This window comes from Sciurus vulgaris (assembly GCF_902686455.1).
Source record: "Sciurus vulgaris genome assembly, chromosome: 1".
NCBI classification, from domain to species: domain Eukaryota; kingdom Metazoa; phylum Chordata; class Mammalia; order Rodentia; family Sciuridae; genus Sciurus; species Sciurus vulgaris.
The window spans coordinates 10,569,189-10,594,612 of record NC_136461.1 but is presented as its reverse complement, the minus strand read 5'-3'; the positions used below and the strand labels follow the sequence as shown (position 1 = coordinate 10,594,612).

The following is a 25,424-nucleotide window of genomic DNA, read 5'->3' as shown; positions in this document are numbered from 1 at the left end:
CTTAGACGTCCTCATTTCCTTGCAATAGACAAGCTAACTCCCTTCTGTCTGTTAGCCACAGGAAGTTTCTGTTCACAATCCAGGAATCTTGTGTGATACAAAGGGTCTTAATGGAACCCAAGGGCAAGCACTGGAACTACCTTCACGGGGAAGGGAACTGGTCATCAGGAATCAGGGAGCCTTCCCTTTCCATGTCAGTTTGGAACATATTCAGCTTCCAACGACAGAAACCGGATGTGGGCAGATTGTAAAGATCTAGAGCCCGGCTGACAGCAACCCTGGCTTCGACCCATGAGGTATAAACAAACACAGGCAGGTAGAGACTTGACCGCTGCTTGTGCATCAGGGCTCGCTCTCACTGGGGACCTGTGACCGTGGCCACGTGAGTGAGCCCAGCCTGGCCTGCTGGATGCTGACGGAGCGTGCTGAGCTAAGACAAGCTGTTCCAGCTGGAGGCCTCTCTAGACCAGGCTTCTCAACCTCACCACTACTGACATGTGAGAGGAAGTGATTCCTTGTCTTGGGGTGTTGTTCTGTGCCTTTTTTGATCCACTAGGCAAAAGTAGCTCCCTCCTGCCCCAGCGGTGACAATCACAATTATATTCAGACATTGTCAAATGTCTGGGGGGGCTGGTCTAACTCGCGGGTTGTTGAGATCCACCGACCTAACCCATTTGTCAGCCAGTGACCAGGCACCTGAACAAGGCCACCCTAAACCAGCTCCAGCCAAGCCTTCCTAGACAGCAAAAATGCCCAGCGTGCTCCATGGACTCATGAGAAATGATATGTCATTCTCAGTCACTACGTTTGGGGTGGTTTGTTGCACAGCACAAACATTCCCAGATGACTCAGTGGCTTCAACCGGTAGGGGCTTATTTGTCCTACAAAGAAGTACAGAGGTGGAGCAGATGTCGCCAGACGCCCACCCTCCCTCTGGTCTTCCCAGCCCACTGTCCTTGGCGCTCGGGCTTTGGCTTCTTGCTTTTTGTCTGATGATCCTCGAGATGGCTACTCTTGCTCCAAATCTGAGCCCCGGGAGCAAATGGGGAGCGAGGGCAAAGGGGCGAAGCCTTCCCGAGGGGAAGCCTGACTGTGCTCCAGAAGGGAAGCCTTCCTGGGGGCTTTCATGTCCGTCACTGGGCAGCGCTCACATACGGCCTTCCTAGCTGCAGGGGAGGCCGGGAAGACGAGGTGACGAGGTGCGGGTGTTCAGCCTGCATGGCACAACAGGCTCCTTGGCGTCTGCAGGTGTCTGCAGGACCTGCTCGCTCTGGGATCCCGCGGTTCCTTGTCCCTCTACTCCCTGCGCATCTCCAACCTTCTGCTTCTCCGAATACATGGGAAAGGCCCTCCCCAACCATGGAACGGCACCTCCTCCCACAGCGCCAGCACCACCAAGGTCCTGAATGGCATCCCAAGGACTGAGATGCTGATTGGTCTGGTTTGAATTAGGAGGGAAATCGGATTGGCCTGGCTTGGGTTGGGTAGCTACGATCCAGCCAATCAGCGACGGCCAGCCCTGCAGGGAGCCACTCAGGGCAGGGAGGATGAGGCTGTGGACACACCTTGTCCTCCTTGTCCACGGGGTGGAGAGGCAGTGACGTTGATATGCTAAACATTAACAAGTTCCTTTGAAAGGCCTAAAATAGGGGGGATTCATAAATCCACTGTATTTAACGTTTGCAAATTCAAATATACCTGTTCAACAAACAATGGATTTTTTATACGATTTGGATCCCAAACCTGCACCAGCTGCTTAAACTGCTACTTAACCAAGTGATCTATGCTGATGCTAGAGAAAAACTTGCTTCGGACTTTGGAGATGAGGTATGGTCTTCATACTACCAGATTCTTTATGTAAAGTTTCTGGAATTTTCATCTTTTTAAGGTCACTGATTTTTTGGTCCCGCCCCCTGAAAGATGTGCATTCCAAGGGGGATCACACAGAGAGTTCCATGGAGGAGTCCCCTGAGTTTTAATTAGTATTAAGAATACACCTAGCTTTAAAACATAAAAAATAATTTTATTGTGGCTCTTTAAAATATATTTAAAAAAAAATCCTATTCATGACTTCTGGCTCTTCCCCCTCCCCCAACACAAGAGTGGCATGAGGACAGGTGGAGAGAGAGAAAGCAGGACATGGGAGGAGCAGAGATGGTGCCTGGGAAGGAGGGTCCCTCCCAACACCGGGGGGGAGCAGTGTGTCCTCCTGGGCTGTGTGTGTTCTCTGGGGACTTGGTCTGTCCTTGTGGCTCGGAACTGGAACCACTGGGACCATCTTGGGGTGGCAGAATGGAGAGCATGAGATGAAATTAGAAACTGGGGCTCAAGACCAGCTCCTGAATTTAAAGCTGTGGGACTCTAGGCAGGTCAGTTAACCTCCCTGGGCTAGCTTCCCCCTCTGTGAAACGGAGAACACATGTATTTACCTCCTGGGGCCGGGGAAGGATTCCATAAGTGTTTTGAAAACTTCAGAGGGTGCCAGAGGAATGTTATTACAGAAGCGATTCAACTGATTGGTATTCTAAATTTATTACAATAAACTCAGCTATAAATTCCCTATGGCATGGCCCTAGAGGGCTCTGAGGTGCCCACTCTGCCTGTGATTCCCGTGCCAGTCTTGGCTTTTCCCCACTGCGGGTCTCCCAGAGCTCCTTCCGGGTGTGATGTCATGACCCAAATGTGGAACCATGTCATTGTACGTACCAGGCCTAGGAGTCTAGGATACAAACACACTCACATACCTGAGTTCGTATACACTCATAGTTATTAAAAAAAAAGGAACCCCCACCCCCACACACACCCAAATACATACTGTGCAAAATACCAGTCTAGAAAGTCAAACGCTAGGGTAACAATCTTTAAAGTCCTGCATAAGCGTCTTAATATTTTGACACGGAAGAGTCAAACCGACTCATGGAGGATCACGCGAGTCTGGGTGAGATGACATTGTTCTAGTTCCTTCCGCCGGGCTTAGAAAACAACAGGCTCTGGCTGGGTTTTCTGGATGTTTCTTTTTTCATCTCTTTTTCTTGGTCCATCTTTAGGGTGGCTTTTTTGGCTCCAACCTTCAACAAGCAAGAGGCATAAACTCTATAATTGCGGTGAGATCCCAACATGTTCCACCCAAATGGTTTCATTTTGCTTTTGTAACCAGAAGAAAATGTTGCAAAACACACACAAACACACACATGTACCTACACACAGGTAAGAGCGAGGAGATGTGGTTCAGCCTTATCCTGCTACCCAGACCCCAGCCGCGTTACTGTTTGGGGTGCACCCTTCCAGCGCTCAGCTGTGACTGGCCCCTCTTACATCCTTGTTTCGTGGTTTTGAAACGGGGCTTCGTATGATGGACACGTTCAGGGTGACATAGTTTCTCTTGATGGACTATCACTAAATTAAAGGTGTCTTCTGTCTGATGGTTTGGAAGGAGAGCGTGCAGACTGTTCAGGGGAGAAACCCTGTCCCCGGAAGGGGCACCCAGGCAGCCTTGGCCTGACTTGCTCCCAGTCTTAGTTGCTTGGCTCCTTGGCACAGCTGAGCTTTTTGGAAGATCCCTCCCAAAAAGGGAGTTGTGGGCTCTGACATGCTATTCACTCCCTTCTGTCACATGGCTGCGGACAAATCGGAGGCCTGGAGGGCACCGAGGACAGGCAGGGGTGTGTGTGTGTGTGCATGGGCCTGTGCTCACTAAGCTCTTTTCACTTTCAGACAGGCTTAAAAGTCCCCTTCTGAGACCAGGGCCAGGGGCGCAGGGGAGGCTGGAATGCGTTTTGAGAACCGGCAGTCGGCAAGGTTTAAGGCCGAGAGCTCTCCAGGAGCCCCCCAAATAAATGTCGGGCGCCATGACCAGGGAGGAAGAAAGCAGACGGGAGATGTCACTAGCCTCTCCACTCTGCACGGCCTGCCCTTTATACTCCTTTTAATTTGATTTTCAATAAAATTGCCCCCTGCGGATGGTTTCCCAAAGTGAGCGCCCTGATGTGGTGGCAGGTTGGCTGCTGGCGCTGGACCCAGAGAGTTTGTTAAAAATAGTGCCAGGTCCCGGCAGTTTCCGCCCCGGGCCTGCTGGGGCAGAAGGACCTTTAGATTCTCTTTCAGTGTGACAGGGAGGGGCAGGGGGTGACCTGACCCACCCAGGAAGGGGCAGCGGCTGGGGAATGTGAACCTGCGGATGTGGTGGAGGGTGGGGGCAGCCGGCAGAGCCCAGCCTGGAGGGAGGCCGGAGCGCCAGGTCCAGCTTGAGGTCTTTGGAACCACAAGACTCCCTTAAGGAGCAGAAGCCAGGCTTTAAACAGAGGCACCCAGGTGGAACCAACTCAGGGCACACTGGGTGGCTGTTCCAGACAACCGCAGCCTGGGCCCTGGCAAGCTCCCTGCCTGTCCTGCAGCCTCTCTATAGGGGCAATGGCGCCTTCCAGCCAGGCCTCTGCTGGCTTTTGGACTGGGAGGGCCTCTGTGAAACAGGCTCCTGGGCTCAACCCTCCGCCCTCAGAGTGCCGTGCCCACAGTCATTATCTAATTAATACTAGTATTGACATTTGAAAGAGTCCCGGGCTGGAAGCCAGGGATTTTGCTTTCATTCACCTAGAGCCATGCTTCTCAGCCCTTTGCCATTCTCCGTCCCCCACGGTGGACATCTTTCCTACCCTCCTGCTCTATGAAATTTCAGTATTACATACAGCACACACGCGTGCACACACACACACACACACACACACACACACACACACACACACAAAGCTGAATAACCCTCACCCAAATGTTTGGACTGATGTGGTTCTGATTTTAGATTTTTCCCAGTTTTAGAATATTTGCACAGGCATAACGAGATTTCTTGGGGATGAGACCTAAGTCTAAATACCAGATTCACTTATGGTTCATATACACCACACACACACACACACACACACACACACACACACACACGTAAGGTAATTGATAAAATATTTTAAATAATTTCATGCATGACACAGTTTCACAGTGTGGAATGTTCCACTTGTGGCGCCAAATTAGTACTCAAATGTTTTAGATTTTGGAACATTTTGAATTTTGGACTTTCGGATTGGGTTGTTCAACCTGTATATGTGTATTTGTGCTTTATATATAAAGAATAAATATTGGTTGGGCCTTGTGGCACATGCCTATAATCCCAGAAACTCAGGAGGTTGAAGCAGGAGGATCACAAGTTCAAGACCAACCTCAGAAACTTAGCAAAGTCCTGTCTCAAAATAAATAATAAGAAGGGCTGGGGGTGTGGCTCAGTGGTAAAGCACCCCTGGGTTTAATTCCTGGTAGCAGGAAAATACATAAATATTGGCTCCCTCGGGGGTGATACTGCCCCCACGTAGAGTGTGTGAATGGTCTGGACACATGGCCAGCACCTGCCACAGCATGGGCGCCCAGCAGGTGTCTGTTGAATGGACGGGGGACAGGACGGCACCTCTTTTTGTTCATTCTCCTTTCTCTTGTGCCCAGCACCCTAGCTACTGTAGACTTAGTACTCAATACATTTCTAGAGATTTCTAGAAGGCTAGGAACTAGATTTTCCTCTTTAGCCTACAACCCGCACACAATTATAGAAGATTGTTAGCTGCAGTGAAACAAATTTAATGAATGGCATTGTAGAGGACAGAAAACAAAAAAACCCTCGGGCCTTAGAAAGGAAGGTCCAGATCTGGAGCTCACTGGGGGGGGGGGGGGGGGGCGGCGGGGGAGAGACTGAGTGGCAAGACGGAGGAATGAATTCCACGCGGCCTGCCCTTTCTGAGGTGGTCACGATGACTCTCACCCTCAGGACCTACACTTCCAGGCAACCCGTGCTCTGCAAGGAACCTGGAAGACACCTTTCTGCACCATGGAGAGCCTAGACGTGAAGCCTCCAAGCCCAGATCGAAGGCCTGGAGAACAGGAAGCTCGCTCTGCACCTAGTGCAGCACAGTCTGCTCCGGCTCCTAACCCTGAGGAGGCCCAAAGTTCCAGGATGTCAACGCTCAGAGACGCAGGACATCCCTGCAACTTCAGGGCTGGCCCAAAGACTCCTGGCTCCGGCATGTCTGCCCGCACAGTGTTTCCCGTGTGTGGATGAGTAAGTTTCAAGCCTCCCTCGGTCTCACTCTGCAGGCAGCAACGTTCTCAGATCCAGGGGACCCTTGGGACGCTCTGTTCTGACATCTGCTCTGAGCAGTAGTCACCTTGTCTTAGGACAAGGGTATTGATTGAGAACAGGCTTCTGCTTTCCAGAAACCTCCCTTTCATAGGCTATCTGATTTTTCCAATGATGGCTTTATTCTCTCAGAATAACTGTGGCCTTTTGTCAAACTCGAACCTCTGTCCTCTCTCACGTTCAGTGGGAGGGTGTGGATCTCTGAGAGCCGCCTCTGCTGTGGGAGGACGGGAATATGGTTGGGGCAATTCCAGCCCCAAGGCTGAATCGTGGATGGCAATGGCGTGTTTCAGACCTCACGGCCTGGATTCTGAACTCTCCAGGGCTTTCTGGAGGGCGCCTCCTTGAAAATCAAGAGACATGCCACCCAGATGGTATCAGTGACGACCTGGAGGTTTATCACCTGAAGGAGGGCAAGAAACACCCACGCGGTGTCAGATCTGCCGTGGGCTCCCCTGGGCGGTTCTGGACCGATTGGACTCTGAGCTGCAGACACCTCGTCTTAAGTCGGGACAGGCACAATGCCCGTCCCACTGGGCGTCGTGAAGTGTGATGAGCCATGTCCCGTGTCTGGCTCCATGCCTGGCACGGACTAAGTGCCTGGTTCACTGCTCTGGGCTGCAGTTGTCACCTGGGCTCCCTGCTGTTGACCTGCTGTTTTCTCGCTTCTCTTTCTGGCTCAGAACCTGGCCTCTGCCTCTTTTCCTTCCCCACGTCTAGGAACCTCGCCTCTTCAATTCAGAAAGAACACGGGCCACGTGACGCTTATGTTCAACCCCTCTGCTTTTCTGCCTCAAAGAAAAATGGGTTCTTCTCAGCCATAGAGGCCGTTTGGGATGTTGGAGCTACCTTGGGACCGGAAGTGGCGGTGGCGCCTGCGGGAGGGGGCGTGGATGGGGACAGTGGTCCACCACTCCCACCGGCCTTCTGGGGATCTCGGTTCAGATTCCAGCAAGGAGGAGGCTGGTCAGCCGGGTCCCACAGAACACTGTACTCTTTTTGAGGACAAATCTGCTGTGGCTGGTGGCAGAGCCTCCCAGAGCAGGGATGGGGGTCCCTGGGAGGTCCCTGGGGGTGTCCCTCTAAACGTCCCCCAGGTGGGCATGAGGAAACACGCCCGCTGGCCTCCTCTCAGGGACTGCAGCCTGTTTGGAAGCCATCACCCCAACTCTGAAGCTTGCCAACTGCTGTCCTGCGCCTCAGGGGCAGTGCCCGGAGGAGGGAGACTCCTGAGGTGCTGAGGACACAACGGTGAGCCAGCTGGGCCTCCCTTTCGGGTGGGGGCGGGTGAACGTGGGGGTATCTGGAGGAGGAGAGTCCTGAGCTCCCACGGGGTCACCAACCTGATGCTTCCAGGGGCCAGCGGTGCAAAAGAAGGGGGTGAAACGGGGGTGGCAGCAAACCCAGGAGCAGCCCGGGTCCTTTCTGAGAGGCCTGGGGGATGGTTTCTCCAAGTTTCTCAGAGAGGCCAGAAATCTAGGGTAGTCTGTGGAAGTGCCCTATTTTGAGATGTTACTTAAAAACAAAACAACAGACCAAAACAAACAAAACAGCAAAAACCCCAAACGAGAAAACGCCCCGTGAGCCACAGGAAGCCCATCCGCGGCTGCTGTTGGCGACCGCTCCCTCAGAGCTCCCTCCTTGGCGTCTAGTTGGGGCTCAGTAAGTATTTGTTGACAGGCCCCCAGGGGAGACACGGGGCGCCCCATTTCATTCACATCTCGGAAGAGCGTGTTTTAAAGTCTAAGAATGTTCAGTGCCACGTTCAGGACGTGTGTGGGCGGGACGCCTCTGCTGCTCATCTCGAACCCAAGTGCAGCCGGGCACCCTGTTCTACTTTGTCCTCTCAATCTGGCCACCCTGCTGGGCTCTCCCCCAGCTTTGGAGGAAGGCCATTTATTGGGATGGGCGTAAGTGCTTGGCAGATGGAACCGGTGAAGGAGGGCTGCTCTGGGGAGCAAGGGTCCGGGGGTCCCGAGTCACACCCTTCCCCAGGACCAAGGGCTTCAGGAAACCCCAGTTGGATCATTGCTCAGTCCTGGATTGAGTCCAAACAGTGGGCTCCGCAGCAGCTGGAGAGCAGAGCCTGGCCACCTGCAGACCCACTTTCACTGAACTTGGCTGGACTCGTAGGATGTGGGAACATCAGCCTGTCTCAAGGGACTTCCTCAGACATGACTTGGCTGATATCCTGTTGCTTCTGCACTATGGCCATTTTTAGGCACGTGGTTCATTGTGCTACAGTGTCCCTCTAGGGGAAGAGTCCAGCATGGTCTCTGTTCTGATGCTTGGGCGTACCCCATGGACACTGTGAATTGAGACTGAGTTGGTTTTCCCTTTCCCATTGGCTGCCAGGAAGCCCAGCATCACATGAGGCTCCCCTTGGCAGGTGTGGACATCATTAACAGTGGGGACTTCCATCCCTACTCCTGGCTCCCACTTTCCCTGATTTATTTCATTCCTAGGACAGGATTCCTGGGGTTCCACCCCTCCCTTCCTTTGTCACGAGTTTGTTGGCAAGTCCCCAGTTCATTTGGTGCCCCCATCTGCCAAAGCACTCCCGAATTCCCCCTCCCCTCGCCTCATCGCACTGGGGAGACACTTGCCGGTCTTTTAGGTCATTTCAAGCGTTGGGCAGGGGCTGGGGCTGGGGAGGGTGGGAAGTGGAGGTGCTCAGTGTCCCGGGGGTGTCCTTGGGGCCGCGTGGGCTGGGATTTACGCTCCGTGGGCTCTTACCCTCTGCAAAGACTGTATCTACTTTGTGTCTGGCTGCCTGAGCAGAACACCTCTCCATACCTGCCGCTGGTTTTCTTTGAAGGAACAGTTGCAAGGTGCTGGTGCTTTGGCATTTCTGTGTTCGTGATCCTCTAAACGTTCCTGAGTGAAAACAAGAGCATTTAGTACGTCCTCACCTCTTCCAATCTGGGACACACCTCGGGCATTTCGTGGAGATGCTGGAATTCGCTGGACCGGGTGGGCAGATGATGGGGGATGGGTGAGGCCCCTTTTCCTTTGGCCACCTTCTGTGCAGACACTGCACCACGCCGTCTGCATTTTACCTTCTTGTCTTTGCAGGGGGATCCTGGGAGCGTTGCTGAGCCCCCTAGTCCATTAACAGCCTATATAACACCTGGAATGTGATCCTGGGTCTAAAACACACGGTATCTAGAGAATACCTGGGCCCAAGAGAATCTTGGAAAACACTGCGCTAAATAGAATAGCGAAGCTGTTGATGGTGGCCTGGGGACATGTATCGAGTGGCCCTGTTTGCTTAGGGTTTTATAAATATGCTCTCATGGAATCCAACCCTGTGAGTTAGACACTATTTCTATTGTCATTGTAAAGATTAGGGATCTGAGCTAATTAAGTAGGGAGAAGGTTGGGGGCTCCAGCCCAGCTGAGACCACCTGGCAAAGCTGTGCCAAGCTGCTTGGCCAGGATTTGATTGGCTGGATCCTGGACGGGAGCTGAGCTGCTTCCCCGGCGGCAGTGGCAGTTCTCACACTTAAATTCTGAGGAAGGGCTAAGAAAGGGCTCGCGGCTTTCCAAAGGGCAACTTCTGTGCATTTCAATGTTTTCTATTGAAAATTCCGGGCTTAACCCATTCACAAAAAGTCTCTGCTCTGTCTTGGCCATGGCCCTAGTTGTATTCACTGAACAGAAAAGAGAGCTTTACAAAGGAACTGCCCACTTTAGGGGACCAGGGGAAAGTCTCAGGGCTGGTTGTCAGCTGGCAGGCAGTTCTCTGAAAGGAGCCCAGGGATTGCCCCCCACCCCAGTTGCCGTTCTCACCCCCGAGGAATTGGGTGAGGAGTCTGCTGTGCGCCACAGGCTTCTGCATTAGGCCACACCACCTTCCTCACAGCTCCAGGAAGTAGGTTCTGTTGTCACAGTGTTGTTGAGAAAACTGAGACATAGGGGTGAAGTCACTTGTCACTCGGGGATACTGCTGTCTTATCTAGCGATATGGAAAGTGAAAGAGACCGAACATGGGCTGGGCCGCTGTCACTGTCACCCTGTCCCCTGGAGAGAGCTCACAGGGCATCCCAGGGTTCGGGGGCCCCAGACCAGGATGTTCTCTGGGAGTGTTTGGTGTTGAAGTTTCCCCAGCATATTCTATCAAGTCTCATTTGCACCACCAAAGGGAAGTAGGCTTGTGATTCTGGAAAGTCCTGCTTGGTGAAAAGATGCTGAAACATTAAAACTGCATTGGGGTGCGTGTCTGTATTTTTTTTGTTACGGTGGGGAGTGTTCTGGAGCTCCAGGGGAGCAATCCGGTCCATCTTTATGGATAGGTGCTGAGATTTTATGCTGGAGACTTTGAAAAAGTTAAGACTCTTAGTTCTGTTTTCCTTTGACTTCCGTTTTAAAATGAAAATACGCTCCTAGAAAGGAGCTGATGGCAAGACAGATATAAGCAGGTTTCCTTTAGAATCTAGCAAAACTGTAGAACTTTATTTCCCCCCAACCGAGAGGGGTTCCGGACAACATGCTAATAACGAATGTCAACGAGAACCCACCAGGATGAGCACCGGGTGAGCTAAGGTGCTGCAGGGTGAGGTGGGGAGGTGCGCCAGGACCAGGGCAGGAGCGCGAGGTCCCAGGGACCCTGCCGCTGCTCTCGTGCAGCTAGGCACCACCTCTGCTGGCCGCGGGTTCTCCTCTCTGAGGGGCAGCTCAGTGCCTCCCTGGGCTATTGGGAGCGCCCTGGAGGGACCTGCCTTGGAGGGACCCGGCAGCCCTGCTGGGACCGAGAGGCTGCAGTTCCCGTCCCATCTCCCTGCACGTGAATTCCGTGAGCTCGGAGTCCCCAGCTTTTGCTCTTCTGGGGACCGACACACATTTACCTTGGCCCGTTCAGATCTTCCGCCATGGAAGGCTGGCTGGTGCCACGCAGCCTGGCAGGGCCCTCATTGTGTATGAAGAGGCCGCATGAATAATGCATGTGCCGCTGATTATGCAAATCCCCTGCTTCCCGGCACGCCAGCCCACGCACCACAATGGCTTTGTGGGGCCCTTCCCGTCCTATTCTGTGGCTGCTATCTCTGCTTGGGGGCCGGGGCTGCCAACCCTGGGGGGCAACTCGGGAAGGAGCGGGCTCCCCAGAGGGCACATCAAACCACATGTCAGACTGTGGCGCTGCCCAGCTTGGCTGGCAGGCTCCACGTAAAAGGACACTGTCTTCCGCCTGAGGAAGCCCCATGACACACGCGTGTGGAAGCCTGTGATGTTTAATTCAGAGCAGAGAATGCTGGAGACACCACGTCTGGGGCTCCCTCGGAACGGGAGGGCTGCCTTCTTCCCGGGCTGTGTGCAGGGTGGGTGTGGGCTTCTGGGAGCCGCATCTGAGCTGGATGCCCGGGATGGGGAGGGGCAGCCTTCTAGGGGACGGGGCCTCTTCAGAGCTCAGGCAGGTGACACACACACACACACACACACACACACACACACACACACACACAGTATGCACATGGTTCTAAAGTGTAAAAGCTAACCGTTACCAGGGGGCCCAGCACAGGGTACAGGAACTAGGGCCAGAGACATCTGGGGTCGGGTCCTGGCTACTGTGTGAGCTTGGGCAATTCTCAACCTCGGAGCTCAGTTTCCCCGTGTGTAACGCAGGGAGCCTCGTACCAGCCAGGCAAAACTGCTGGCCCCAGGGTGAACTGGATCAGGAATGCGATCCTCAGGCAGAGCCCTGGCCTGGCCGGGCTTGGCCTGCAGAGCGAGGCTGCCCAGAAGAGCTGCCCAGGGCGCAGCAGGTGGTGCAGCTCTGGTCTGGACCAGGGCCTGTCAAAGCTGTCCTGCCACCTTCCTCTCTCCTGGGGCTGCCCTCTGCCGTTTCTAAGGGGGCGGAGGGGCAGTCTGGGGCTCCCCCAGCTGGGGCACCTCACCTTCTGCTGCCTGAAGGCCCTGCTGATCCTCTTCTCCTGATGCAGCTGGTGCTCCGTGCGCTCCAGGGCCTCCTTCAGCAGCGCCTTCTCCTCCGTCTCCTTGTGGATGTCATCCTCCAGCTTCGCTACCTGTGACTGGTACATCTGGACCGACACTTTGCTCTGCCTGGGCGCATGGAGAGACAGGATCCCTGCTCTTGTCGTCCCCTCTGTCCCCACACCCGTGGCCCCTCCACGCGCTTCCATGCAGGGCTGACTTAGGAGCCCCTCCGCAGGCCTGAGACCCGGCAGGACTTGGGTAGCAGAGGGCAGGACGTGTGCAGCATGGGCTGGTCCGGGCTGTGCCCTGCCAACTTGCCTGGGGCATGCGACTCTGGGAGCCACGCCAGGGAGTCACAGAGGCTGACAAGAGGTGCCCTTCGCGCTCAGAGCGTGCAGAACGCGGGAGCCCAGTGCTTCTACTGGCCTTCTCATGGACAGACTGGCCCCATCAGGGCTGGTCACTGCCCCCCAGCGTTTCAGCCACTCCCCTCTTGCATGCTTCCTGTCCCGGCCCAGGGGTCTGCGGCTGGCACCACGGGCCCGCGGTACCTGAGCCGCTCCACGTCCTGCTCGTAGCCTTTCAGGAGCTCCTCCTTCCTCTGCAGCCGGGTCTTGAGCTGGGTGATCTTATCAAACACCAGGTCCAGGTCCCTCTGTCGCAGCTGGTTGACCTTCTCCCTCTCTTTGGGGGACAGGTGTTTCATGGACACGAGACCCGACATGTCCTTGATGTTCATCAGGCTTCCGAGCGTCCTGCTCATGTCCAGGTACTGCAAGGAAAGGCATGGCAGCTCAGGGCAGTGCCCGGGCCGCGGCTGCTCCCGGGGGCACCACGGTCCTGGAAGGTGACCACTGCAGAGCACGCGCACGAGCTCTGGAAACGAGGGCAACTGGGCCTGGTTGTCTCCACATCCACTCACACTAGGCCTTTCTGGGAATCCCAGGGTGGACGGCCACAGACACGGGCACTGGGCTGTGCCGTCTCTGACCCGTGCTGGGTGACAGGCAGGCCTTCAGGAGCTTTCAGAGTGACTACATAGGTCTACCTATGACTACCGTGAGGCCCACGGTGACCGCAGGGGCCAGGCGCTGGGAGGGGCCCCAGGCTCAGTACACACCAGTCTCTCGCTGAGTTCTAACGCCTCGGTGACGTCCGTTTTCTCTGACTTCTCCATGGTAGAGCTGGAGTCTGAGTTGGAGAGACTGTCCTGGAATGAAAAAGAAAAGAAACTCTCTCTGCGCTCCATTAGAAATCCTGCAACCGGAAGTCAGCTCTGTCACCACCGAAGGGTGACTCGGGAGGCGGCTTTCCCTTCGGCTCCTGACTCTCAGTCTGGATTCTCTGCCCACTGCTTTCTGAAGAGGACTGTGCTCCTACCCTGGGAGAAGGACTCTGTGCAGTGCGTTTTACAAGGCTCGTCAGCTTTGATTGACGTCTGTCTTTCCTCTAGAACAAGGGCTCACAGCGAGTGTGACTCTGTCCATCCCCTTCCCCGGGATGGTCAGCAATGTCTGACATGCTTTCTGTCACCACGTCTGAGGATGGGGAGTGCCGCTGCCATCCAGGGGGAAGATGTCCTGCAATATGCCGACAGCCCCTGGCCGACTGGGCAGGAATACAAGGGTGCGGAGGTTGAGACTCCCCGTTGACTCGACGGGGCCCGTGTTGCTGTCTACTCACCAACCCTCTCCTTGCGCCTAGGGTGGCACCTGGCACAGAGGGGCCTGGTATGGGCACATGTATTGAATGAATAAGTAAAGGTCACAAAGCAAACGTCCCTCTCCTTTTACCAAAGCAACCATTTCACACAGCAGAAGCGAGGCCTTCAGAAAGTGTGAACAAGTGCTCTCCCCGTGCGAAGCGGGGGCTGTGGGCGAGGCTGCCTCAGGCCCTGGCCTGGGATGACGCAGGGTGGGGTTCACAGCTGCTCACTCGCTGAGACCCCAGTCACAGCAGGCGGCTGAAAGCTCAGCAATGGGGGAGCCGCCACACCACTTGGGGCGTCTGGAGAGCCACCGACAACCACAATCAAGGTCCTCAGAACCAGTTTGGGTCTGAAGTGCTTGCTACAGACAACAGGAACATTTCACCCAGGCATCTGCCGGGAGGCCCTGTCAGCCTCTGAGGTGAGCAATGAAAACGCCCACTGTCGAACAGAAAGCCCGAACACGACTGTGATAGGTAGGGGTGGACGTACTGATCCGTGTCAAGTGGACAGTTACCGGGGTGAGAAAAAAAGAGGGTCTTTGAAGATGACGGTCTGAGCAGAAGAGCTGCAAAAAGAACCTAAAACGCAGCTCAGGGTCTCCGGCCCTCTGGCTGTGGCCGCGCACCCTCGGGGCCCTTCCTTCTCCCTTCTCTACACAATAGCAGGGCGCAGGAGGCAGCCTGCCAGGGACGCAGCCCTGGCTCCCTCGGTTTGTATCTCTGCGACCTTGCAGGAGGTACCTGGCCTTCAGGAGCCTTGGTTTTCATATCTGTGAAATGGGGCTAATCACAGCAGCGGCAGCACCGCTGCGGGAGGAGTAATGGGAACACAGCGCAGCTGAGCTCCGCGCCGGGCACTGGGCCCTGGGCGTGTCCACTGTTCGTCCTCCTTGTCCTTCCATTTTAACTACTGCCAGTCTTGGAGGATTTGAAAGCGGGTCGGAGGTTTCCTGCTGTGTAGTGTCAGCAGTGAGATCCGGGTCATCCTCAAGGGCAAGGTCTCTGGGAAGCAGGCCAGGCTAGGAGGTCTAGCTGACCTCCGTGCCCAAACTCTGAGAAGGAAGGTTTGAGTTCATCAAGACAAGCAATTCATTTCCGTCCTGGACTCTAGCAAATGCCCATAGAATCTGTGGACAGAGTGTCAGCCTAAAGGGGTCGGCCTTGTTGTTTCTTCTCGAAGCCTGTGTGTCGTTCAGATTCAGCAAGCAGCCACTCAGAGGGGCTGGTCGTTGATGCTGACCTTGCCACCCACTGTCATGTGTCCATCATGCCCAGTCAAACACCCATTCAGGGTACAAGGGCACCTTCAAATTCACTATCAAACCACTTCTGAAAATCCTGGCAACCAAGACTCTGCCCCTTTAAGAAGGGCAGGTTTCCTCGAACGCTGCTGTTTAAATGATATTTAGTAATAATGACAGTGATCATTTATTAAGCCCTGCACCCTGAGCCAGGCACTGGGCTCAGCACTGTTCAGAATGAACTCCTTTAACTTTCTATCATCATCCCATAGCTGGGAAATACACGCTCAGAGAGGTTAAGGGCCCTGCCCGAGGCCACCCAGCTTTCAGGCTGGGATTTGGACGCGGGTCCCTCGGACCCCAGACCTTGGGTCTCTTCATCATCGCTCCCTCCTGCTTCCTTTTATGTGCTCGTGCTTTTTGGTTTACAGTGAAAAGAAACTTGAGGCAAACTTGCGGCTTCCTATCATAAGGCAGGCCGCTGAACGCTCAGCAGAACGGATACCTGCTGTGAAAGCACTGGCCACAGACCTGGCCCATGTCCAGTCAGCTGACCCCAAGCTGCACAGGTTGGGGTCACCTTCCTATGCGGCCCCCACGGCTCACGCCTGCCCTCAGGTCCACCCTCCCCGCATGCCGCTTCACTGCAGAGAACATTCTTTGGTTACCGCTTGGATCTCCATTCTGGAGGGAGTTGACAAGATGGGTTTTGTGTCCAATATAATTTTCTGGATGTTTTTTTCCATTCGGAGCGTCTTTAGTTCTAGGAATGATTCATTCAGGTGGTCCTTATGATCTACAAAAGAAACGAGTTAGACTCAGGAAGGGGTGATTCCATGGGATCCCAGAGTTGCAGTCTACGGACACTTACCACAGGGCTGTGACTCCTCACGACCTCCCTGGCAGATGAGGAAACTGAGGCCTAGAGAGATTACGTGGCCTGATGGAGGCCGGGCGGCAGCCGCACAGGTGTCAGGGCTGAGGCCGGAGGGCGAGCTTCCCTGAGATCTCCAGACACGGCCGAGGATGGGGCGTGGGCTCGGGCTTCAGGCCTGAGCCAGTGCCGCGCCCCACCCGGCAGACAGCCCCGAGCCCCTGGGAATGGGGTGCCCTAAGCGCTTCCCCGACGTGGACCCTCAGGGAGTGTAAGTCCGTGACAGAGTCTCCCCCCGGCCACAGCGAAATAAGCAAAAGGAGGACGATGTGATTTTCATGATGTCCTATTTATTTAATGTTAAACCCGCACTTGATTCTGAGGTCACGGCCGGCCCCTCTTTCTTGGTATTATAAGGTCCTTCCATTACGAGGTGACAGGGACTAGGGAGGAGGGGACTTACTGGAAGAGCAGGCCTTTTCTAGTTCTTTGATTCGTGCTCGGAGTTCTGACAGGGCCTTTTTCTGACGCTGAATGACTTCCTCGTGTCGGGAGCCCCTGCACTTGGCGCCCAGGTCACTGAAGGACTGCTCCTGGGGAAAGAGGGGCGCAGACAGCAGCATGGTTAGGGACCTGAGACCTTTCTCTGGCTAGTCACAGAAACACGAGCAACGCCTGTCCAGCGGAAGCCCTGTCACTTAGAACTTTTGGAAAATATCATCGGAGATCAGCAGAGAAGGGATTTAAATTTTTCATTGCAAATACGAGCCACATCTAGGAGGATTTCCAACTTCGCTACCTACTTAGCGACACTATAAATAAAAGATCCCCTCTAGACTTCTTCCCAATGTTCTATGCCTGAGTGTCCATTCATTATCATTCTAGACTTGTCTGTGCGCCACCGAAGCAAGGTCTGCTTCTGCAGGGGCATTGCTATTGACCTTTCCTGGCACCACTGGGGATGGAATCCAGGGCCTCTGGTGCTCTACCACTGAGCGGCACCCTAGCCCCAGAGTGGTATTTATAGTTGAGAACACACCATGCTTTCTTTGAAATTGGAAATAAGGATGGTTGTCTCCTATTTGCCAGGGGGATCTGAGAGATGGACTTTTGGTGGGCACCTCTAGAACAGAGGTTCTTCAACACAACTTCCTGTCATGATGGAAATGTTCTACTTGGCATCCTCCAATATGGTAGCCACTGGCCACAGATGGACCCTGTCAGACAGCTCGTGGCTGTGACTGGGTTTACTTGGGGCACAGACAAGGACAAGTCTTCTTCGTCCTTAAGGGTCATGCACACTTTTAAGATTCAGAAGGATGCAGGGTTCCTTCCTCTGGGAAATTTTGCCTACACACAAATATTTGCATCCAACTTCCAGAGGTTCTAGGACTCCCTGAAGGCATCATGGGGTCCACGCTGCAATCCCCCAGGGAAAGCAAGTCACTCATTCATGCTCTTATTCCTTCATTCCACACAGATCGTTTGGAACACTCCTGGGTGCCAAGACTTGTTCTAGTCTCTCGGGAATAAGCAGCAATACACTAGCAGCCTGCCATCGTGAACTTAGCACCCTAACGCGGGAGACAGACAACGAGGGAGATCAGGAAGGAAAATACGTGGTGGGCAGTGATAAATGTTAACCAGATAATTGAATGGGGACATGGAACGGGCGCTGGGGACAGTTCAGCTGTTGATGACTTGCTCCAAAGGCCTCACCCAAACTGGTAAGAAAGGGAAGAAATCGACAATCTGGTTGTTTTATAACTATTTTTAAAATAGCAATTTTAGTTTACTTCATACTACAGATAAAGATATAGAAGATAACGTATGTAGAATGAAGAGCCAAAATTATTTAAAAATCATGGACAGATATTTCTATCTATCATCTGTCTCTCTTTCTTTATTCACGTATGTCTATCAATCCGCCATTACCCGTCTGTCTGTGGGTCTACCTTCCCATCTCTTGACTTGACCTCGTGCCAGCCCCTCTTCAGGCGCTGGGTGACACTTTTCCTTGTGCTGGGGATGTCATTTCCCTGGGGAGCTCATTTCATTTCCCAGGGGCAGATGCATGACAGGCATGTAAATACTCTAATTCCCGAGTGGCAAATGCTTCCAGAAAGACAAAGCGGGGTTGAGAGGAGAGGAGAGGAGAGGAGACCTGCCTTCCTTCTTCCTGTGATGACTGTGTTTATTAAAGGTCTCTGTGACGATGGGTCCCAGGCCCCACGCTGGCCGCTTTGGCCTCTTGGGGTTCAAGGCCCAGGACTCCTTCAAGTTGCTCAGTGGTCTCCTGGGAATGTCCCTGCCACTTACTCCTTCACCTTCTGGTTGGGCCCCAGGTCCCCTCCTGCAGAGGCCTCCCTGACCACACCACCACCATGCTCTCTGCCCCAGACCCTGCCATGGGGGTCCTCAGGGCACTTGTCCCCACTGGACATTCTGCTCGGGATTAACTTGTTTCTTTCCGTCTCTCCCTTCCTGGCGCACAGGCTCTGTGAGATTGAAGTCTGTCCCTTGGAGACCGTGGATCTCCCGGGGCTGAGCACAGTAGGTACTCAATCAATACGAAGCCCCAGTGCACCGAGGTCAGAGCAGGAGCTGGAAGGAGCTTGCCTGGCTTCTCTGCCCCGCAGCTGGGAGCAGGGCCACTCCATCCAGGACCTTGTCCGTCCTTGGGCCTGCTCTGGCTTCCTTGTGGGCCACACAGCGGGTCCACTTCTTGGGCCTGACTCGGCTCGCTCCTCTCTGGGACGGTGTTTCCCTGGGAGTTAACGACCTGCAATGTTCGGTCTCTTCCTGTGCGAGAAGTGGGGCAGGGGATGCTGAACTGGGGGCCACGTGGCCGATGTGGCAGCGGACTCGGCTGCCACCTCTGCTGGCCTGAAGGCTGGCTCAGAGCACCATGTGAGCCTTCTTCAAGGCTCTTCTGGGAACTTATTTATTTAGAGAGGAAAGAGGTTCTTTCTCATACAACCCTTAAGCCCTCTGACCCACTCTGGCTTCGGAAACAGGAAGTAGCCGGGGCAGGAAAACCATTCCGAGGAGAAAAAATACTTTTTCCCTTTTATCTTGCAGTTTCCCTCCCCCTCCCTCCTTGGCGCATCCTGCCTCATGCTAGAAACCAAAAATCCCAGCCCAGCCCTGCATTCCAGCAAACACAAACAGTCCAGGGAGTCTGGTGTGGGCAGGGACCCTGAGTGAATTTCCCTGTCTCTGGCTCAGGGCCTGGCATACAGCAGGTGCTCAACAGTTGTTGAATGAGTGAATGGCTGGGTGCTTGGGCTGCCGAGTCCTCCCCCGCCCAGCCCCATTGCCCTGAGCAACAGGAGCCACATCTGTTGGAGTGCTCTGGACAGCAACTGGAGCCAGGGACAGGGGGTGGATTTAGAGCCCTTTTGTCTGAGCTGCCTGTGGCCCAGGCTCACTACTGCCTGGCAGGGAAGAGCATCTTGCTGACACGTTTGGCCCTGTTTCCAAGGGAGAGTCCACAGCCTGCTCTCTGTTTTCATAAAGCCCAAGGGAGAGGAAGCCAGGGCCTGGAGGAACCATGGCACCTGACCACAGCCTATTCCTGCTGTGATGGGAAACATCCCAGTCCCAGCCGCAGAGACAGAGAGAGTGCCAGCTTCGGGGGCCACCTGATGCAGGCTGTCCTCACTCAAAGACTCACTCCCCACTGGATGTGCAGCTGAAACTTCTGGGCATGCAAAGACTTCTGGGTGGTCGGTCAAAGAGGCATTATCAAGAAACAGCCACAGGGCATTGTGTGGCTCCTTGGGAAGGCAGTTTGGTCCTGTGAAGCCCAATTTAGCAAGTCCTTTGGACCCAGCAATTGCACATCTAGGGATGTGCTCTACATACGTGTAAGTATCTTAACTACAGCACTGTGTGAAAGGAGAAGCAACCTAAATAGCCATCAACTGGGGATTGGTTGGATAAAAGGGACACAGTGGAATTCTATGCAGTCACTTAAAAGAACGAGGCAGAACCTTATATGCTTTCTTGAAAAGATGCCCATTAAGTAGTGCTATGTGAAAATAAACAAGTTGCAGAATATATATGGTTGGATATCATTGCAAAAAATTATCTACTAAATAGGCTTATTACATATGGGTTCATGGTGATATTCATACATATGAGTCAAATCTATTTCTCAACCACCCAGGAGGTGGGGACTCTCATTACTCCCAGACAAGGCAACTAGAGCCCATTGACCTCTCCAAGGTCCGTTTCCAAGTGGGGGAGTCGGGGACTGGAGCCCCAGTTGACCGGATCCAGGCTTGATCTTCAGCCGCTGCATGTTCATGATCTATGAAGGTGGGGTGGCCTCCGTGGAGCAGAGCTGCCGGCACAGGCTTCCGGCCTCGGTGACTGCGGTCTCAGGGTGGATTCTGGGTTTTCACTTGATACATTTCACCCAGGCAAGCAAAATACTTTTGAAACTTGGAATGGAAATATTTTCAAAAGGGAAGAAAGCCACCGTTGGGGCTTTCCTGCCAGGGGCCCAGGATCTGTGGGGGCCTTACCTCTTGACTGCTCGAGAAGGCGTCAGGGTGCATTGGCTCTATCTGCACGGAGATGTCACACTTCTGGGTGGCGCTCTTGGGTTTCTCCTTCTCCACGCTCAGCTGGTGTGTGTGTTTCTCTTGGGAAGCCCTAGGGCACAGAGAGGTGTCACCAGGGCAGCGGGCCAGCTGAGGTTCCAGTGTTTTCACGAACTTTGGAAGGCCAGGAAATGGAGGTCCATTTTTATGGGTAAGTGGATTCTGCAAGACCTCAAGTCTCCTGCCCCCAAATTTCTAGAAGATTTCGTTTCAGGGAGTGCTAGGGATGGTGACCAGGTAGCGGGCACCTCTCCTACCTCTTGCTCTGGTGGACACCTGCTGAGGCATGTGTGCCACGCCTAACCCTGTGTGCCAATCCTTCTGCTCTTGCAGTAGCCCCAGGAGTTCGAGACTCTCCTTGCTCTGTTTTATAGATCAGTGAAGAGATGCCCAGCGATTTGCCTGTGGCCGCCGAACTCATGTGTGGAGGCGTCTGGCAGCCTCCATGGGAGCCTGTTCCTGCCACTGTGCCTGCCTTGGCCACCAGCCGTGAGGCACAGGAAGCTATGGGAGACACTTGGGACATCAACTCTACTCCACACTTTTTGGGGAAAGTGCTACGCTTGTTAAAGTGTGGATAGGCTATGGACAAAAAGGCAGAATCACATTATTCTAAACCATTAATCCACAGGACGATGACAATATTTTGTATTTATTTAAGCTGGCACTTCCGGCTTATTCATTTTGTTCAATAAATATTAAGGTCCCTTATGTGCCAGACACGGCGTGCATGCCGGGAGGTTGGTAGCAGGCCCAGTCTCTGCAGAGACTTGGCATGGGGGAGCTGAACAGGTAGCAGAGGCCTTGCCGCATGCGTGGCCGGCCAGGTGGAGTGCAGGGGCTGAGGGACTGAGGACAGCCAGAGCCAATGGCTGTTTGGTGAGGGGAGGGCAGGCAGGCTTCCTGGAGGAAGTGGCGTTTAAGCTGAGACCAGCCATCTGGGACACAGGGCAGGGGTGTCTGAGGAGCACAGAAAACTGAGTAAAGCTCTGTTTTAACTGGCGGGGCCACGAAGCCGTAGAAGGCACAGCCTCCATTCATCCATCCCTCGGCTGAGTGCGCCCAACGGCCGCGGACCCGCGCCCTGCACGCGCCGCACCTGAGCGCCTCCTTGAGGGCCTTGAGCTCCCGGTCCTTCTTCTCCACCAGGCCGCTCATCTGGGCCAGCTTCGCCTTGAGTGTGCACAGCTCCCGGCTCTGCTGCTGGACCAGGGCCATGTTCCGCTCTAGCTCCCTCTTCTGCTTCTCGCTGAGCTCCCCTGGAGACGGGAGGCTGTCAGAACCGCCTGCCTAGGGCTCTGCCGGGCCTCCTGGAGCCCAAGGGCCCCTGGCACTCTCGGGGGCCCTGCTCGCCCCTCAGCAAATGGCAGCAGGGCGCGACCCCGACCTTCCGGGTGCTGCCCCGGCAGAGGCCAGTCTGCCCTTCTGGCCTCCTGGGCTCTCTGGCCAATGGTCCGCTGCCTGGGGTGTTCGCCGGGGGCTGAAGAACACCCGGGGCCTTCTCTGCTCGTGTCCCGCTGCAGCTGGGGCAGGCGGCTCCTTGAGCCCTGCTCCCTCTGTCCCCACCCGGGGCCGGCTCTGCCCTGCTGCCCGCCTTCCCAGCGGACGCCACCTCACCCATGGGCAGCGCTGCCCTTGCCCGGTCCTCCCTTCCTGGCTCACTCCTGCCTCTGCGTTTGGCGCTTCCTGGAATTACACCCTGGTAAACTGCCTGAGGGGAACTCTGGCATTAGGTGGGCTTCTGGGGGAATCTGAAAACTAGGACCCCTGCATCGCCTGGCATTTCACAGCAGCCTGCAGGACGGTTACTATTAGCACCCCACTTCACAGGCAGAGAAGTGGACACTCGGCGGGGGGCATCTTGCCTGAGGTCACAGAACTAGCAGCGAGCAGGTCCAGGACTGGGTCTGGTGTGCCCCAACTCTAGAAGGGGACACTGCAGTCTCTGCAGCACAGTGACTCCTGACTGTGGGAAAATCGCTCTGAAGAATTCAGTCATGACTGTCTCAGGGAAATGACCAGCAATGGCCACGGGGCGCAGACACCACTGACAGTTTGGAGGTGTCCAGGGCTGAGATGAGACCAGAGCGTTCTTCCTCTCCCTCTGCTTCCCGGAATCAGGTTACGCCTCTCTCCTAACTCCTGCCTGCCTGTGCCTTTTGCTCTGTGGCCACTAGGGCCAGGAAAGAGGAGGAAGGAGGCCCAGGGGCAGGTGGAGGACAGGGGAGCTGGGGCGGGTGTGGAGAGTGAGCCGGGTGTGTCTGAGGAGCGTGCAGCCCAGTGCTCTCTTGCCCCCATTGGGTGGCCACTCTTGTCCACATCAACCCTAGAGGCAGGTGTGTGGCCTCTTCTTTGCATCCTTGCACTTGGGAGCACCGGGGCTCCTGCAGGGTGGCCTGCCTGAGGGGTGCCGTAGGATTCCCTCCAAGGCAGAAGAATCCTCTGCCACTAAAGAAGATTCTCCCCAAAGAAGAAAGCTGCATCTCAGTGCAGAGGCCTGAGGTCCTGTGCAGAATGTGCCTGGGGCCTCCTGGGGTTGGTGATCGGGAACCAGGGCTGTGTCCAGCACGTGGCCTGCCTGCCCCGGGGTTGCAGGCACTTTGGATGCACAGGAAAGCAGGGCCACCAGGGAGTCTCAGGCCAAGGCTGTCACTCCTGGGCCTCACTTCCTTCTTAAGAGGGCCAGGTTGCCAGGGGACACAGGAACTCCTACAAACCTCGCAGGTCTGACATTCGGCCATGGGCTTCGTTGAGGTCTTTTCTTAACCTCATGATGACCTCCTGCTGAGACAGGATTTCCTTCTGAGCCGCCAGTAAGTCATCTCTGAAATTCACAGAAACGGGCCAAGTCAGACCAACCGCATCCTGCCGTGTCTCCTGAGGGCCAGTACAAAGTGACACTCAGCTATGGTCCCTGAGACCGGGACCCCAGCAGGGGACAAGGACAGTCTTTAAATATTCTCCAACATTCATTTTGCCGTATCTTTGTTAAAAACCACCTTGATCTGGAACAGAGGGTCTGGTTGGCCTGGGCTGAGTCTGCCAGGAACCTGGCCTAGGGGGGCCTGCAGGAGCAGCCCATCACACTGACAGCTGTGGGCTCTTGCGGAGGAGGATGGAAGGCCTCTGCGGCGCTCAGGGATTCTCTGGGGACGGGGAGGAATTGGGGGATAATGTGGCTTTTGTCCTCTTACCAGTTTGATGGAACCTGGCCGAGAGGCGGGGTTACAGGGAATGGACGCTGCTCAGGGGGAGCAAGTGAAATCACCTGCTTGGGGGCCCCGGATTCCAAAGGACAGCTCCCGCCCCCAGGCCCAGAGGGCAGGGACCTTTGGGCGCCAGGGGAGTGGCCACGCTACTGAGCGACGTTCAGGGAAGGGCACTCGGGCACTCGGCAGTAATGTAGCCCCAGGGCCTTGGCAGGGAGGCGGTTGGAAGGACGCGGGATGCGTGTCCCCCGGAGCGTGAGAAAGCGCGGTAGGTTTCTCCGCGTGCGCATGCGCGCTGGGGGAGGCGGCTGCGCTGGGGGAGGAGGTGGGTTCGCAGGGGCTCAGAGGCTCAGGCTGGGGGCGGATGACAGGTGCCACATCGCCGCGTGAGTCCACTGGCCTGTGAAGCCCAGGCTCTCGTTACGCAGAAGGCAGAGGGGGTGCTCATTATGAAATAAATCAAAATACTAGCAGGTTGTGTAAAAAAAAAAAAAAAAAAAAGACTGGTGATGTGTGTGTGTGTGAGAGACAGACAGACAGACAGAGAGGGAAGGAGTGTACGTATTCGCCTCATGTTGACCGGCTGCTCAGTGGTGGCTTTCTGGATCTGTCTCATCCACAGGTTTTCTTTCTCTGGAAACTGTCAGTTCCTAGGGTTCAAGTTCTAGGGCTGTCCGCTCTTGGGGTCAGGAGAGCAAGGTCGTTACTAGTTAAGGTCACTGGGTCCAGGTCTCTCACTCTGAACTCCTTCCAGGACTCCACTAAGCGGTCTCTCCGGGCAACCTGCACCGCTGCTCGGGGACCCAGGAGTGGGATTGCCCCAGCAGGTCCCCGGGGGACAGCGAGTGATCCTGGAGCAGGACTCTACCAAGCGCCAGGCAGTGAGGAAGCTGAGGCTCAGAGAGGTGGCCCAACTTGTGCAGGGTCACACAGCTGCCGGTGTTGAGTTGGGATCTGGGCCTAGATCTTGCCGGGTCTTTCCACAACACTCTCCTGATTTGTTGAAGGGACGGAGACACCTAAGCAGCTCTGAGAAAACTCAGGACTCGACATCTTTTCTCGGGCTCTGGAGACCTGGCCACAGTTGGGGGATTCTGTGTTTGCTCCTGCTCCCCGGTGTCCCGGGGATGGCCTGGCCCTGGGCCCTCCGGTACTCACATCAGGTGGTCGCACGCCATCTCTCTGGTGCCGTTCTCCAGGGGGGGTGCCACTGGAGGCCCTTCCAGCATCTCCACCTTCTCAGCTGCAGCAGAGAGACACACGGGCATCACGGCCCTGCGGCGGGTGCCCCCTGCCCCGGCCTTGACCACCTGTGGCTGGCACAACCTGCAGCCTCCTCCCCGGGAGACACCCTGGGCTCCGCGTCACGGCCGAGGCTCTCTCCAGGTAGGAGGCTGTGTGGTTGGTGCTGGTGGCTTTAGAAGAAGAGACCAGAAACACAGGCAGCCCGCTTGTCTCTTGTCCTTTGCCACCTGCTTGGCTCCAGGACTGCCAGCAAGAAGGCCATCACCAGATGTGGCCCCTGGACTTTGGACCAGACCAGAAGCCCAAATCGACCTCTTCTCTCCATGAGTAACCCAGTGGCCCTGGGGCCTTCCCAGCTTCCCCGGCAGGCGGGGTCCCCAAGTCCACTGACAGACTTGCTGGCAGTGGCTCAGCTGAGTGGCGGGAGGCACA

At 55.1% G+C, this 25,424-nt stretch overlaps 1 protein-coding gene and 1 pseudogene across 5 annotated transcripts in view; one reads left to right on the top strand and one right to left on the bottom strand.

The window, feature by feature from the left end:
• Positions 1-25,424, top strand: part of LOC306654597 (caspase-9-like) — a 462,751-nt pseudogene that overhangs the window by 73,865 nt on the left and 363,462 nt on the right. The gene's annotated exons all lie outside the window — the stretch shown is intronic.
• Positions 2,035-25,424, bottom strand: part of FHAD1 (forkhead associated phosphopeptide binding domain 1) — a 105,592-nt gene continuing 82,202 nt past the window's right edge. For 3 of the 4 annotated variants that reach the window (XM_079142806.1, XM_079142809.1, XM_079142808.1), the window contains 11 exons: positions 24,906-24,990; positions 23,256-23,362; positions 21,638-21,797; positions 20,461-20,590; positions 16,392-16,521; positions 15,723-15,850; positions 13,224-13,313; positions 12,655-12,875; positions 12,064-12,229; positions 8,966-9,046; positions 2,035-3,068 (listed from right to left, as the gene is read on the bottom strand). In XM_079142806.1, coding sequence (XP_078998932.1) covers positions 2,955-3,068; positions 8,966-9,046; positions 12,064-12,229; positions 12,655-12,875; positions 13,224-13,313; positions 15,723-15,850; positions 16,392-16,521; positions 20,461-20,590; positions 21,638-21,797; positions 23,256-23,362; positions 24,906-24,990 — 1,412 coding nt within the window. In that variant the 3' untranslated portion in view covers positions 2,035-2,954. Of the gene's footprint in view, positions 3,069-8,905; positions 9,047-12,063; positions 12,230-12,654; positions 12,876-13,223; positions 13,314-15,722; positions 15,851-16,391; positions 16,522-20,460; positions 20,591-21,637; positions 21,798-23,255; positions 23,363-24,905; positions 24,991-25,424 lie in introns of all 4 variants that reach the window. The other variant, XM_079142807.1, reaches the window with a different exon arrangement.